At 47.8% G+C, this 16,782-nt stretch overlaps 1 protein-coding gene across 1 annotated transcript in view; it reads left to right on the top strand.

The window, feature by feature from the left end:
• Positions 1–982: 982 nt before the first annotated feature.
• nr2c2ap (nuclear receptor 2C2-associated protein) overlaps positions 983–16,782 on the top strand; it is a 28,928-nt gene continuing 13,128 nt past the window's right edge. Inside the window, exons 1-2 of the mRNA XM_072244439.1 lie at positions 983–1,039; positions 16,435–16,525. Coding sequence (XP_072100540.1) covers positions 1,002–1,039; positions 16,435–16,525 — 129 coding nt within the window. The 5' untranslated portion in view covers positions 983–1,001. The remainder of the gene's footprint in view (positions 1,040–16,434; positions 16,526–16,782) is intronic.

Below are 16,782 nucleotides of genomic sequence, written 5' to 3' on the forward strand. Positions count from 1 at the left end.
GGAGACGTTGTGGGCTTATCAACGAAATGTCAAAGAAGGAGGGTACCCACCCGATGACGTACCTACCCTCCCTCCTTGTCACCACTCCAAGCCCACTGCCAACATCGAGAGTGCCGACTTACCATAGGGATTGAAACATCAGGTCCTAGTAGCTCTACCCATCCCCATGGCAACATGGTCCTCTCTACTGCCACCAAGAGGCCACTCTCAGGCTGGAGAAGAGGCACCTCATGTTCCATCTGGGTAGCCTCCAACCTGATACAGTACCATGAACATCCAGTTCTCCAATTTCAGGTAATTTTTCTCCCTCCCACTTCCCTCTTCTTCAATTCCCCACTCTGGCCTCTTACCTCTTCTCTTCACCTCATCTGCCTATCAACACACTCTAGTGTCCCTCCTCCTTTCCTTCCCTTCACCCATGGTCCACTCTCCTCTCCTATCGGATTATTTCTTCTTCAGCCCTTTACCACTGCCTCCAATCAGCTTCCAGCTTCTTACCTCATCCCCTCTCCCCCACAGACCCACCTGATTTCCCCCTCACCTGATACTTTGTCCTTCCCCTCCCCCACCTTCTTATTCTGGTATCTACCCACCCTTTCCAGACCTGAAGAAGGGTCTTAGCCTAAAATGTCGATTATTTATTCCCCTTCACAGATGCTGCCTGACCTGCTGAGTTCCTCTCGCGTCTTGTGTGTGTTATTTCGTTAAACACCATTTAATTCTACTTACAGACAATTTATATCTGCTGAATAAGTTCACCGTCCCTCACCGCTGAAAACCAATATCTTACTAAAGACGTTATATTTGCGAGACATTAATTCCAGTCCAAGTGAATGTAAATCTAGCTTGGATGAAAGAGCCACGGTGAATTTGACTCAGGCTAGAGATTCCAGGGTGATTCCCGAGAGCCGCAAACGCCTTTACGGTAACTGCCAAAAGTGTCGCGAAAGCAATCGCCACGATTATCGCAAACTGTGGGGTGCGGAGTTTACGGCAGCGTGATGGCGGAGTCAGTGCTTAGTGAAGACACGGTTAGCAGGTGAGCGCGCTCCCGCGGGGTTGTGAGCCTAGCGTTCGGCTCGTTCCCGTGGGAGGGGGTAAGGGGAAAGGGCGCTCCCGATGGCGGGGTAGAGATACGTCTCTACCAAAGAAGGTGTAAGGCTCTCCTTCCCTCCCTACCCTGCAGGTCATCCTTGGTCAAAGTTTAGCACTTGCCTAGCCCCCCGATCAGGGTCGGGTTATGGTTATCCAGGCAAGGTGTAGTGCCTGTTTAGCCCATCCCCACACCCCCATCACTGTCACGGTCAGCCTTGAGCAAAGTGTAGTACTCGTTTAGCCCCCCCCCCCAATCAGGGTCTGGGTCACCTTTGGCAAGGTGTAGTACCTGTTTAGACTCCGCCCCCCCCCCCCCCGCTCACCGATCAGGGTCTGGGTCACCTTTGGCAAGGTGTAGTACCTGTTTAGACTCCGCCCCCCCCCCCCCGCTCACCGATCAGGGTCTGGGTCACCTTTGGCAAGGTGTAGTACCTGTTTAGACTCCGCCCCCCCCCCCCCCGCTCACCGATCAGGGTCTGGGTCACCTTTGGCGAGGTGTAGTACCTGTTTAGCCCCCACACTCCCCCCCCCCATCAGGGTCTGGGTCACCCTTGGCGAGGTGTAGTACCTGTTTGGACACCTCCCCGCACCCCCCCCCCCTCCCCACTGATCAGGGTTATGTTAAGCCATGGGAGCAGGTGGTGGATGTCTCAAGTCCTGGTTATACAACTACTGACGCCAGGCAAGCAATCTGTGAAGGGTATTGTCAGTGGCTGGGGTCACCTGTCTTGTAAAGACACTGGCCAGAAGAAGGAACTGGCAAATCAGTTCTGCAGAAAAAATTTGCCAAGAACAATGATTGTCATGGAAAGACCCCGATTGCCTACATTGTATGACATGGCACATAATAATGATGATAATGATAAAACCATAAGATATAGGAGCAGAAGTAGGCCATTTGGCCCATCAAGTCTGCTCTGTCATTTCATCATGGCTGATCCAATTTATCTCTCAGCCCTGATTTCTTGCCTTCTCCCCATATCTCTTCATTCCCTGACCAATCAAGAATCTGTCAATCTGTCTGTTAAACAGATGTCAAGACTTGGCTTCCACAGCTGCCGGCAGCAACAAATTCAACTGAATGGGGGAGATATGCTGGGGGTAAGGTTGAGGTAAAGGTTTGGGTTAAGGAGTTGGGGTTTGGGAATGAAATTGAGGGTTGGGTGGGAATTCAGACAGGGTACAAGACTGGGAGTATATTGGGGGATGGTTTGGTAAATGGGGATGAGTGACAGGGGTGTCAGGTATTTAGACGGATGGGCTGAGGGAGGAAGAGCCCGGCACAGATGGGTTTGCTCAGTAACACTGACTGCGGGAGGAGTGACAGCAGAGATACAGAGGATGGTGTCTGAGGTTTAGTGCTGGGATCTGAGCAGAGCTCTTGAGAAGGTGGGGGTGAGATACCTTCTGAGCTGTTGCAGTTCCAGTCAAGCTGCTGCTGGCTGGGGGGGTTTCCAGGACTTTACACTGTGATGATGAACAAATACTTATGGCCTTCCAATCTGGATGGTGCATGAGTTGGAGGGACTGCAGGTGATGGTGTCCCTCTGCACACCTACCCTTGTTTTAGTTGGTGGACATCTCAAGTTTGGAGAGGCTGTTGGTTTGGCCTGCGTGAGGATAATCTACACAGAAGAGAGATGTTTGTGGTGTATGAGGTCAGCCTTCCCATTGCTGCACTGCTGGAGATGGTCAGGCAGTATCCAAGGCCCAACCATCGTTGCAATGCTCAGTTCCATTTGCAACTCCTCGACAGGTGAAGTGACCCATGCCCTAGTGCCACAGATGGTCTAACCTCCTACCCCTGCCAGTCACCCTGATGGTTGGCATTAATGGCAAAGCCGATTGGACCAGTCACATTAACAGCATGGTTACACAAGCAAGTGAAAGAATAAGAATGGAAGAGAGTGAGATACCCATTGCCTGACCTCAGAAGCCTTTCTACTGTTTGTGTAGTGAGCAGGAGAGATTCGATAAGCCAGGTTTATAGTCATTGCAGTGCCAGAAGCTCGGTGATTAACTTTATGGAAATTTATAACATTACTTGTACGACGCCGGGCCCCTAGGCCTGACTCGACGTAGTAGTAGTAGTGTATGAGGGGTGATTGATAAGTTCGTGGCCTAAGGTAGAAGGAGTCAATTTTAGAAAACCTAGCACATTTGTTTTTCAACATAGTCCCCTCCTACATTTACACACTTAGTCCAGCAGTCGTGGAGCATACGGATTTTGGACCTCCAGAAAGTGTCCACAGCAGGGGTGATTGATACGTTCGTGGCCTAAGGTAGAAGGAGATGAGTTATACAACTCTTGTTACACGCACATACAGTTCAACTCTTTGAGTGATTATGCAGAAAGTTTGAAGTTAATAACGCATCAGGGGTGATTGATAAATTCATGGCCTAAGGTAGAAGGAGATGAGTTATTAACTTCATTACTCCCTTGTCCATTCGTCCCCCCATCCCTTCCCACTGATCTCTTTCCTGGCACTTATCCTTGTAAGCGGAACAAATGCTACACCTGCCCTTACACTTTCCCTCTCACTACCATTCAGGTCCCCAGACAGTCCTTCCAGGTAAGGTGACAATTCACCTGTGAGTGTGCTGATGTGATATACTGCATCCGGTGCTCCCGGTGTGGCCTTCTATATATTGGTGAGACCTGATGCAGATTGGGAGACCGCTTTGCTGAACACCTGCATTCTGTCCACCAGAGGAAGCAGGATCTCCCAGTGGCCACGCATTTTAATTCCACATCCCATTCCAATATGTCAATCCATGGCCTCCTCTACTGTCGAGATGAAGCCACACTCAGATTGGAGGAACAACACTTTATATTCTGTCGGGGTAGTCTCCAACCTGATGGCATGAACATTGATTTCTCTAACTTCCGTTAATGCCCCTCCTCCCCTTCTTACCCCATCCTTAATTTATTTTTTTTCTCTCTTTCCCTCTCACAATAACCCCTTGCCTGTTCTCTATCTTCCTCTGGTGCTCCCCTTCCCCTTTCTTTCTTCCAAGGCCTTCTGTCCTATGATACTCCCCCTTCTCCAGCCTCGTATCCCTTTTGCCAATCAACTAGTCAGCTCTTGGCTTCATCCCTCCCTCCTCCCGAAACGTCAGCTGTACTTCTTCCTATAGATGCTGCCTGGCCTGCTGCGTTCCACCAGCATTTTGTGTGTGTTGGGGACAATTTAAGCTCGAATTGCTGGGGGTGGGAACCGAACTGAAGAGACGGAGGAAGGGGCTGTTGGCTCACAATAGAGAAGGCTTGGAGACAGTGCGAGAGGGAGGATAGGCAGGTGATAGAGAAGGGATGCGCTTAGACTGATGGTTTAAGATGTGTCTATTTTAATGCAAGAAGCATCATGAACGAAGCAAATGAGCTTAGAACGTGGATCAGTACTTGAAGCTATGATGTTGTGGTCATTACAGAGACTTGGATGGCTCCGGCTGGCAAACGCAATGGGTCTCAACCCGGTGCCCTAATCCTGAAATAGGACGACCCCTAAGCCCTCTGCTGGCATCCGTGTGCAGTACATACGGCAATCAGGAGTCCGCAAAAGCCAGCACCGACACCTGGATCAGCAGCTCCTTCATCCCACCTCGATCCAAAGGGCTCCGATGGGCTACGATACTCTCCAACCTCCTGCCCTTTTTTCCCATTCCCTTTCTTCCCCAAGGGAGGTTAACCGCACAGAAGCTGATTCAACAGATGACTCACTTTCGCATAGCCCTTCACGAACTTCAGATAGTAACCAGAGAACCCGAGGAACGAACGCAGCGCGCTCACAGTGTGGGGTCTTAGCCAGGTGGTCACTGCCTCTATCTTAGCCAGATCTGTAGCTACTCCATTATGTGAGACTATATGCCCAACATAACTAACAGAGGTTTTGTAGAACAAACACTTGTCCAGGGAAAGTTTTAACCCTTCATCTTTCAGGGGGCCCAGCACCTTCAGCAGCCTTGCTTCGTGTTCTTCCAAGGTGGACCCAAACACTATGAGGTCATCTAGATATACCAATACATCAAGCAAATTCATATCCCCCACCGTCTTCTCCATGACCCGCCTGAAGGTTGCAGGGGCTCCCGATATGCCCCAGGGCATCCTTTCGAACTGGAGGAATCCCATGGGACATATAAATGCCATTTTCTCTTTATCGGCCTCATTCATGGGGATCTGGTGATATCCATTCCTCAAGTCCAGCACACTGAACCACTTCACACCAGCACACTTTCAATCCTTGGGACCGTATACTGGACAGGGATGGTACGCCTGCTCAGAGTCCAATAGTCCACACACATCCGTACTTTCCCATTCTTCTTTCTGGCCACTACTATTGGTTACACATAGGGGCTTCAGGACTCGGTGATGATCCCAGCTTCCTTCATCTTACACACATGCTGCCGAGTATCTTCCACCTCCGCAGGGGCCAGTCTCCATGACTTCTCTCTGAACAGGGTGTCCTCGATCATTTGGATAGTGTGATTAGTGCTCTTGGAACAATCCACATCAAACTCGTCAGTGGAAAAGACACCTTCCAGCTTTAACTTCTTCTCTACCAACCTCCCAACCTGCAGGAACCAGGGAGTCTCCAAAGTTAAATGACTTAGTGGTCAACTTTCCCCCTTTGTCGAATAGTTTCTCCCCAGCGTGCCTCACGGGGGCGGGGGGGGGGGGGCACTAGACATTACCATCACCGGGAACAGATGCGCCAGGGGCATCCCCCACTTGAATAGTGTTCATAGTGTTCCTGACGATCACTGCCATTCTGCCCACCTGTATAACCAAGGGGTTTCTACAGTTTGAGCCTAATCCCAGCCGGAAATCCCAACTACCCCTCGTGGTCTTCTGGGGTGTCCATTAAGAGGGCCTCGCCCTCAGGCACTCTGGGAAATTTGGTCCCCATCGGTCTCACTACTTCCCCAGGCTGTAACACAATTGGCTTCAACTGGGTGAACCATACGGTCCCACGTCTACATTCAGTATCCGACCCAATGCAACCATGCACTTTCTCAAAAGCAGCTCAAAACATTGGGTGCACGGACAATGTTCCCAGAAAACTCTCCCAGCCTTCTCCTTGCAGGCCCCCATGAGCCTCCTCACAAGAGCGGTGTTGGTCCCCACCAGAACCAAAATGCTGCCCTTCTTAGCGGGGTCCGGACAAACCGGCACTAATGTATCAAGGACCTCAGACACTACCACGTCGGCCTCTGAGAACTCCAGCTTCACTGACAAATTACGGTTCATATGGATAATCACCAGCACTAAGATCCCAGATCTCCAGTGCACTGGATGGTGTCAATGGTAAATGCTTCAGATACCGGTTATAAAATGAATGGTACAACAACATAACCTGCGACCTTGTGTCGAGTATGGCTCTAGCATAAACACCCTCTATCTGTAGCGACACACTGGAGCATGGACCCACTAAGCCTTTAGGAATGGGGTCTTTCACTTTCGGGGGTTCCTTGGTACAGTATATTATTGGGAACGTGTTCCCCCAGAGACACCACACTGGGTCTCCTCGAAGTTTTCATAGGTCTCTCTCTGCTTGGGGATTCACTCTCCGAGGGACTTCCCACTGCTCACACTCCCGCCTGAAGTCTCCCTCTTCACTACAGTTATAAGACAATGTCGGCCACTCGCCTTCTTGCAGAACCTCAGCCACCCGCAGCCCTCTGCAAAGTCCGTCCCCTTAGGGGGTCCCCCTCTCTACCAGTCCTATCACACCCACTGTTAACACTGTTCTCAACTCTGCCGCAATCTCCTTTACTATCCGCCAGGTTGGGCTGGCCGTGGTCACCTCACCACTGGGCTACTGCCGAGTACTGTACCCTGCTGACAGAGCCCTCCCGTGCCTCCGACACATTCTCCTCCTCCCGTACCTTTCTGATCAGCTCAACAAAAGAGGGAGGGGGCACGCCTTATGAGACAGTCGGAGACCGCAAGCGATCAGGTCCTGGGACTGAGTGCCTTTTGCTATCTGGTCATTCTTAACTGATCCATCTCAGCTGCCTGAATGACCCCTCTGTGCCACAAGCAATTTAACTGCCTCCCTAGCCAAAAAATGCAAGCAGAAAACTTCTCCCCCTTCTCCTGACACATGTCCTGAAACCCCGTCATGAGCTCCGCTGGGCTCCCTGTCGTGCCAAAGGTGCTCTCCAATGCTTCCAGGTGATCGTCAGTGTTGGCTAAAGGTTGCCGTGTTTTCATAGCTCTCACCATGTCAGCGACCAACCCCTCAAACTCTCAATCAATCTCTGTCCCTTTACATCATCAGAGCACCGCCACTCATCTAACAACCGAGAGGTCTGCTCTGCTCAAGTCTCATGCTCCTCTTTTCCCTCCAGGGTGGGCGTTATTCCAGAGAATATTCTTAGCTTCCATTGGGGACCATCTGCTTGTACACTGGGTTACTTATTCGCTAGAGAGGCTGATGCCAACTCAGAACTCTCACTCTTCACTGGACGACGGGGACTAATTAGAGATTCCAAATCCGACCACTCTATCCCCTCACTCCTCAAAAACAACAGAACCCTGTCTTTGAAGTCTCTGCCCCCAGTTACTGGAAGCTCATCCTGTGACCAGGCCCGTTACACTACACTCCCCTCCTCCCTGACAGTATGGACAGGCCATGGCCCCGCCTCACCAGGGGCAACGATAGTTCCACTGCCAATACCTGAGTGCTAGTCTGAACTAAACAAGGTCTGTGCCTGCCATTTTATGAAACCTCCACCCTGCAATAGTAACTTTGCCCACAACTTTAACAGTAATCAAAAATCAAATTAACAGTTCATCCGGAATACAAATATCCACCCCACTCACAATGCATACATTAGTTACTGGTAACCCCATGGAGGCACACCACCGCTCCACCCCAGGTGCATCCATACCAGCACAGACTTAAACACACAACCCACTGGTTCAATGCTCAGGGCAATCACACAGCATCCAACGAAATCCATCCCAGAATGATACCCCCACAATGGCAACCTCAGGTTTGGCCGGCATGCGTTTATCCAGGGGAAGACAGCCTCTGGCCCAGCCAGACTGAGAGGTCTCGTTTGTGTGGATGCTGCGCGATGTGTTGCCCAGTTATAAGTCCGCACCGCAAAATATCAGACAGTACACCATATGCAATTAGACCATTGAGGTTTATAATTTTTAATCTGGCTACAGGGTTAGTAAAGAAAATAAAAAGAAAAAGGGTCCATTTTAATGAAACAGTCTTAACGCGCATGTTGGAACTCACGGTTCTGTCCATTCAATCCCCATCGACCTCCTCCGAGCGTCGTCAACTCCCGGACCCTCACTCCGAGTCCACACTGTTCTTCGGTCTACCAACTCTCTCCACTCGCATTTTCACTTTTCATCTCTCGCTGACAAAAGACCATGAAAACCTTTTCTTAGACACACAAGAAGAAACAACACGCCTCTCCTTGGATGACGTACATTCCAAAGTCCCCTTTATCTCTAGTCATGACCCAAACATTGCTGCTACAGAGAAGCTATTACATTAGCAGTGAAACATTACAGAGAGGCCATTACATTAGCTGTATTGCCGGAAGTTGGAGAATTCTGCCCCTGCCCCTTCCCCCTACAGTCCTGACGAAGGGTTCTGGCCCGAAACGTCGACAGATCTTTTCCACAGATGCTGCCCGACCTGCTGAGTTCCTCCAGTGTGTTGTGAGTGTAGCTGTGAAACCTTACAGAGCGTTACACAGGGGAAAGGATGGTAGGGTACAGGAACCGTGGTGTACAAAGGCAGTTGAAAATCTAGTCAAGAGAAAAAGAAAAGCTTACGAAAGGTTCAAAAATCTGGGTAATGATAGAGATCTAGAAAATTATAAGGCTAGCAGGAAGGGGCTTGAGAAAGAAATTAGGAGAGCCAGAAGGGGCCATGAGAAGGCCTTGACGAACAGGTTTAAGGAAAACCCCAAAGCATTCTACAAGTATGTGAAGAGCAAGAAGATAAGACGTGAAAGAATAGGACCAATCAAATGTGACTGTAGAGAAGTGTGTATGGAACCGGAGGAGGTGGCATTCATTATGGAAAAGGACCTTGGCAATTGTAGGGATCACTTACAGTGGACTGAAAAGCTTGAGCATATAGCCATTAAGAAAGAGGATGTGCTGAAGCTTTTGGAAAGCATCAAGTTGGATAAGTCACCGGGACTGGATGAGAAATATCCCAGGCTACTGTGGGAGGCAAGGGAGGAGATTGCTGAGCCTCTGGCAATGATCTTTGCATCATCATTGGGGAGGTTCTGGAGGATTGGAGGGTTGCAGATGTTGTTTCCTTAATCAAGAAAGGGAGTAGAGATATCCCAGGAAATTATAGACCAGTAAGTCTTACTTCAGTGGTTGGTAAGTTAGAAACATAGAAAACCTACAGCACCATACAGGCCCTTCAGCCACAAAGCTGTGCCAAACATGTCCTTACCTTAGAAATGACCTAAGGTTACCCATAACCCTCTATTTCTCTAAGCTCCATGTACCTGTCCAAGAGTTTCTTTAAAAAACCTATCATATCCGCCTCCACCACCATCGCCGGCAGCCCATTCTATGCACTTACCACTCTCGGTTCCTGCCTGATAGCCTCATATTTCCCCTTACTCCAATTAAACACTTTCCTAACTTGTCTGTCCCTATCCCTCTCCAATGCTATGGTAAAGGAGATAGAATCGTGATCACTATCTCCAAAATGCTCTCCCACTGAGGGATCTGACACCTGACCAGGTTGATGGAGAAGATCCTGAGAGGCAGGATTTATGAACATTTGGAAAGGTATAACATGATTAGGAATAGTCAGCATGGCCTTGTCAAAGGCAGATCGTGCCTTACAAGCTTGTGTGAATTTTTTGAAGATATGACTAAACACATTGATGAAGGTAGAACAGTAGATGTAGTGTATATGGATTTCAGCAAGGCATTTGATAAGGTACCCCATGCAAGGCTTATTGAGAAACTAAGGAGGCATGGGAGGCATGGTATCCAAGGGTACATTGCTTTGTGGGCCCAGAACTGGCTTGCCCACAGAAGGCAAAGAGTAGTTGTAGACGGGTCATATTCTGCACGGAGGTCGGTCACCAGTGGTGTACCTCAGGGATCGGTTCTGGGACCCCTTCTCTTCATGATTTTTATAAATGACCTGGATGAGGAAGTGGAGGGATGGGTTAGTAAATTTGCTAATGACACAAAGGTTGGGGGTGTTGTGGATGGTGTGGAGGGCTGTCTGAGGTTATAGCGGGACATCGATAGGAGACAAAGGTGGGCTGAGAAGTGACAGATGGAGTTCAACCCAGATAAGTGTGAGGTGGTTCATTTTGGTAGGTCAAATATGATGGCAGAATTTAGTATTAATGGTAAGACTCTTGGCAGTGTGGAGGATCAGAGGGAACTTGGGGTCCGAGTCTATAGAACACTCAAAGCTGTTGCACAGGTTGACTCTGTGGTTAAGAAGGGATATGGTGTGTTGGCCTTCATCAACCATGGGATCGAGTTCAAAAGCCGAGAGGTAATGTTGCAGCTATATAGGACCCTGGTCAGACCCCACTTGGAGTACTGTGCTCAGTTCTGGTCGCCTCACTACAGGAAAGATGTGGAAATTATAGGAAGGGCGCAGAGGAGATTTACAAGGATGTTGCCTAGATTGGGGAGCATGCCTTATGAGAATAGGTTGAATGAACTTGGCCTTTTCTCCTTGGAGTGACAGAGGATGAGAGATAACCTGATAAAGGTGTATAAGATGATGAGAGGCATTGATCGTGTGGATAGTCAGAGGCTTTTTCCCAGGGCTGAAATGGCTAACAAGAGAGGACACAATTTTAAGGTGCTTGGAAGTAGGTACAGAGGAAGTGTCAGGTGTAAGATTTTTATGCAGGGAGTCTTTTAAGAAACTCCTGGACAGGTACATGGACTTAAGAAAAATAGAGGGCTATGGGTAACCAGAGGCAATTTCTAAAGCACGTACCTGTTCAGCACAGCATTGTGGGCCGAAGGGCCTGCATCGTGCTGTAGGTTTTCTATGTTTAACATTACAGGAGGGCTTAAGTAGGGTAGATTAAGTTCAAATTCAAGTTTTAATTATTATTCAAGTATACACATGTTTACAGCTAAACAAAACAATGTTCTTCTGGGGCCAGGGAGAAAATCACGGTACATATACTAACAGTACAGTCACAGAAATAATATTAGCAATCCCCAGCGTGTCTCATGTTGAGTCAGTCGCAGATGAAGGCAATTGCCAGCGTGTCTCATGTTGAGTCAGTCACAAAGGAAGCCAATCCAGGGAGCTCACACTGGAGAGCAACACTGACAGAAGAGTGGACCAGCAAACCCAGCTTGGATTCCAGCCACACCCATTGCACCTCTGTTCTCTCCTACATCATCTCCAGCGCCTCCCTTCTTGTGTGCCTGTAACAAGGCATGAGGGCCTGGTCCGTGCAACCACCGAGGGAATGCAGCTCTCCTGCTGTCAGTCTCACCAACGAGCCAAAGAGCCAGATTTTACCAATGGGGTCTTGCGATCACAAGAAATCATTTGACACACATTTGCACCATTTGTTGGACCCAGAGAGGGTGCTGCGACTAAGCGTGTAGACATCTTACCAGAAACAACAGTCTTCCTCCCAGGGCAGAGTGCAGGGCTAGAGGGCACAGGTATCGTAGCTTAGTGGTCAGTGCAATACTATACAGTACTGTACCAGTAATCTGGGTTCACTGCTATCTCTAAAGAGTTTGGACGTTCTCCTCATGACTGTGTGGGTTTCCTCTGGGCGCTCTGGTTTCCTTCCATGTTCCAAAGACATATGGTTAGGGTTAATCAGTTGTGGGCACTAGAAACATGGTGATACCTGCAGGCTGACCCCAACACATCCTCGGACTGTTGGTCATTGACACAAACAATATCACCCCCTGTAGCTGCCCCCTCAACAATAAGTACTCCATTTTGAGTGCTGTTGGTGGGGGGGGGGGGATGACCTACCTGGGGGAAGCAACAGCAGCCATACTTCTGGCCCTGTGGCTCAGAAGGACAGGGAGCTGAAGAAGATGGAGCAGTAATAGGGCACTTTATAGTTAGGGGACAGATAGAAGATTCTGTGGACACGAAAATGAAACATGGATGTTAGTTTGCCTCCCAGGTGCCAGGATTCGAGATGTTTCTAGACACGTCTACAATATCCTGAAAAGGGAGGGTGAGCAGCCAGAAGTCGTGGTACATTATTAGTAACAATGACATAGGAAGAAAGAGACGAGGTCCTGAAAAAGGAATATCGAGCATTAGGAAGGACGTTGAGAAGCAGTACCTCAAGGGTAGTAATTTCAGGATTGCTGCCTGTGCCAGGCAACAGTGAGGATAGGAATAGAATGAGGTATCAGACAATTGCGTGGCTGAAGAATTGGAGCAGGAGGCAGGGATTCAGATTTCTGGATAATTGGGATCTTTTCTAGGGCAGGTGGAACCTGTAGGAAAGGGACGGGTTGCACTTAAATCCATGAGGGACCATTATTCTTCCGGGCACATTTACTACAGCTGTGGGAGTGGTTTAAACTAATGTGGCAGAGGGATGGGAGCCAGTATGATAGAGCTGAGGATGAGCCAACAGGTTTACAAGTAGATGATGGGTATAACATGAATGTAAGGCAGGACAAGCCAATGATTGGGTACAAATGCAGACAGCAAAGAGTTAAATTGTACCACAGAGGCAAATTTCAAAAAGGTGAAAAATATAGCACTAAAGGTGCCGTATTTAAATACACGTAGCATTTGGAATGAGGTGGATGAACTCGTGCAATTAGAGATTGATGGGTATGACAATTGTGGGTATCGCTGAGGGTAATGTCACAATTGTAATGGGGGACTGTGGTCATAATATGATTGAATTCATACTGCGATATGAGAGGGAGCAGGATAAGACACATGTATCAGTATCACAACGGAGTAAAGGGAATGACAGAGGCCTGATCAAGGAACTTTCCCATGTGGATTGGAGGAGGATACTGGCGGGGCTGACGGCAAAGCAGAGATGGCTAAAGTTTCTGGGAGTATTTCACAAGGTGCAGGATAGAGGAACAAGTTGTTCTCATGGATAGGCAACCGTGGCTGATAAGGGAAGTTAAGGACTGCATAAAAGCCAAGGAAAGGGCATATAAGGTAACAAAAGTGAATGAGAAGTTGGATGATTGGGAAGCTTTTAAAATCCAACAAAAGGCAACTAAAAAAGTTATAATAGGGAAAAGTGAAATATGAGGGCAGACTAGCCAATAATATAAATCAAGATACCAGAAGTTTTTTCAGTTATATAAAGAGGTAAAAGGGTGGTGAGAGTTGATATTGGACCACTGGAAAATGAAGCTGTGGTAGTAATGGAGGACAAAGAAATGGCAGATGAACTTGATGGGTACTTTGTATCAGTCTTCACTGTGGAAGACACTAGCTGTGTGCCAGAGGTCTGTGAGTGTCAGGGAGCAGGAGTGAGTGCTATTGCTATTACAAAGGAAAAGGTGCTCTGCAAACTCAAAGGACTTAAGGTGGATAAGTCACCTGGATCAGATGGACTACATCCCAGAGTCCTGAGAGAGATTGCTGAAAAGGTAACAGAAGAATTGGTCATGATCTTTCAAGAATCACTTGATCCTGGCATGTTCCTAGAGGAATGGAAGATTAGAAATGTCACTCCACTCTTTAAGAAGAGAGGAAGGCAAAAGAAAGGAAATTATAAGCCAGTTAGCCTAACCTCAATGGTTGGGAAAGTGATGGAGTCTGTTATTAAGGGTGAGGTTTCAAGGTACTTGGAGACTAATGATAAAATAAGTCGAAGTCAGCATGGTTTCTGTTAAGGTTTCAAAGGTACATTTAATGTCAGAGAAGTGTACACAATATGCATCCTGAAATGCTTTTTCTTTGCAACCATCCACGAAAACAGAGGAGGGCCCCAAAGAATGAATGACAGTTAAATGTTAGAACCCCAAAGACCCCCCCCCCAGATCCCCCCCTCCCTAGCACAAGCAGCAGCAAAGCAACGATCCCCCCTCCCCCACCCCCACCGGCAACAAAGCATCAGCACCCCCATCAAGCACTCAAGCATGCAGCAAAGCATTAATACAGACACAGACTTGCAGTACCCCAAAGACTACTCATTCACCCAGTAATTCAACATAATAAGGGAAAAGGAGATGTCTCCATTTCACAGCGAGAGGGGAGACATAACAACTTGCTGGTTTACGATGTTAAAAGTCTGTTGCGTCACTTTTTCCAGGCTCTGTGCCCAAAGAACTTGGGTCTCTGGGCACACAGCCAGAGGTCTTCTGTCTCCCACGACACACCGATTCTCTGCAGAGGCACCAGCCATTAGTCCACCCGCTTCCAGAGCCACGAGATCCCGGAAATCCGAAGGCGAGCTAACCTTTTAAGCCGTGTCCTTGGTATCTCAAATAACAGTCATTCATGAGACCCCAAGAGCAGGTCCAATTCCCACAAAGAACCGAAGTCAGCATGTAACTCCAGGCCAGGGAAATCTTGCCTGACAAATCTGTTAGAGTTCTTTGAGGAAGTAACAAGCAGGGTGGACAAAGGAAAGGCAGTGGATGTCATTTACTTGGATTTTCAGAAGGTGTTTGATAGGTGCCACATATAAGGCAGTTTAACAAGGTAAAATCCAATGGCGTTGCAGGAAAGATACTGGCATGGATAGAGGAATGGCTGACAGGCAGGAGGCAGTGAGTGAGAATAAAAGGGCACCTTTTCTGGTCGGCTGCCAGTGACTAGTGGTGTTCCTCAGGGGTCAGTATTGGGACCGCTACTTTTCATATTGTTTGTCAGTGATTTTGATAATGGAATTGATGGCTTTGTGGCAAAGTTTGTGGATGATACAAAGATAGTGGATGGGTAGCTAGTGCTGAGGAAGCAATGTGATTGCAGCAGGAGTTAGACAAATTATAAGAATAGGCAAAAAGGTGGGAGATGGTTGGGAAATGTATAATGCATTTTCATAAAAAGAACAATAGTGCAGACTATTAAACGGGAAGAAGGTTCAAACATCAGAGGTGCAGAGGGACTTAGGAGTCCTCATGCAAGACCCCCCAAAGGTTAATTTATAGGTTGAGTCTGTGGTAAAGAAACCAAATGCAATGTTGGCATTTATTTCAAGGGGAATAGAATATAAAAGCAAGGAGATAATGCTGACCCTTTATAAGACACTAGTCAGGCTGCACTTGTCAACAATTTTGGGCCCCACATCTCAGGGTGTGTTGTCATTGGAGAGAGTCCAGAGGAGGTTCACGAGGATGATTTCAGGAATGAAGAAGTTAACATATGAAGGGTAATGGCAGTTTTGGGCCTGTACTCACTGGAATTTAGAAGAATGCGGGGGTATCTCATTGAAACCTACCGAATGTTGAAAGGACTAGATAAGGTGGATGTGGAGAGGATGTTTCCTATGGTGGGGGTATCCTGAATTGGAGGGACAGCCTCAAAATTGAGGGGCAACCCTTTAGAACAGAGATAAGGAGGACTTTTTATAGCCAGAGAGAAGAACATCTGTGGAATGCTCTGTCACAGAGTACAGTGGAGGCCAAGTCTGTGCATATATTTAAGGCAGAAGTTGATCGTTTCCTGATCGGTCAGGGCATCAAAGGATATGGCAAGATGGCAAGTGTAAGGGGTTGAGTGGGATCCAGGATCAACCATGATGAAATAGTGGAGCAGACTTGATGGGCTGAATGGCCTAATTCTGCTCCTATGTCTTATGGTCTTATTTCACTGTGTGTTTCAATGTACATGCTGATCTTTGTGAAGTTACCAAGGGATGTGTTGTTCCACTGTATGATGCATGGAAGGCCAGAATGCAGGAATCACAGTCAACTGGAAAACTAACAGGAAAAACACAAGAAATTATGCAGATGCTGGAAATGCAAAGCAATACACAGTCCTGAAGAAAGATCTCAGCCAAAAATGTCAACTGCTTGTTCATTTCCATAAATGCTGCCTGACCTGCTGAGTTTCTCCAGCATTTCATGAGAATTACATGGGAATTAGATACAGCCATAGAGGGGATCTGCTTTAGTTACCTATGGCCTTAGTGAGCTTGCATTTGGAGTAGTCTCCTGATGGATGGAAAGGCCTTGGAAACAGTACAGAGAAATTTCCCTGACCTCATACCCAGAAGAGATGGGTTGTCCTCTGAAGAAGGGATGGGCAGTGGAACTGTATCCAATGGTGTTTGATTCAATGGCCTAATGGCCAACTCCATCCTACCATATTTGTCATATAGAAATCTAATCCAATTAAAATGTTTTGATCATGTTACTGAACCTGTTCTATTGATTGTCCACAGAGTGAGCTCTGTCCTTAACCGTGACATAAAGCAGTTTGGAAAAAAGTTCTTATTTGACCGAAATGAGGAAACGTGTTGGAACTCCGACCAGGTGAGTGAAAATAGATTTGGGGTCTCGAGCTGGTTCTGATGCCTCCATCAGGAGGAAGTATAATGTGGAGTTGTGGAGTGGTTCAGAGGCTGAATCGTGTCCCGTAGAAGCAAACAGCTCATGTTATTTTAGAGCAGCGTGCCAGTCAGTTTGTGTAGAGCAGGGGTTCCCAGCCCACGGTCCAAGCACCCCTCGGTTAACAGTAAGAGTCCGTGGCATAAGAAGGGTTAGATATGGCTGTTATTGGTTATCCAATA

The sequence above is a fragment of the Mobula birostris genome, chromosome 26 (assembly GCF_030028105.1).
Source record: "Mobula birostris isolate sMobBir1 chromosome 26, sMobBir1.hap1, whole genome shotgun sequence".
Taxonomy (NCBI): Eukaryota; Metazoa; Chordata; class Chondrichthyes; order Myliobatiformes; family Myliobatidae; genus Mobula; species Mobula birostris.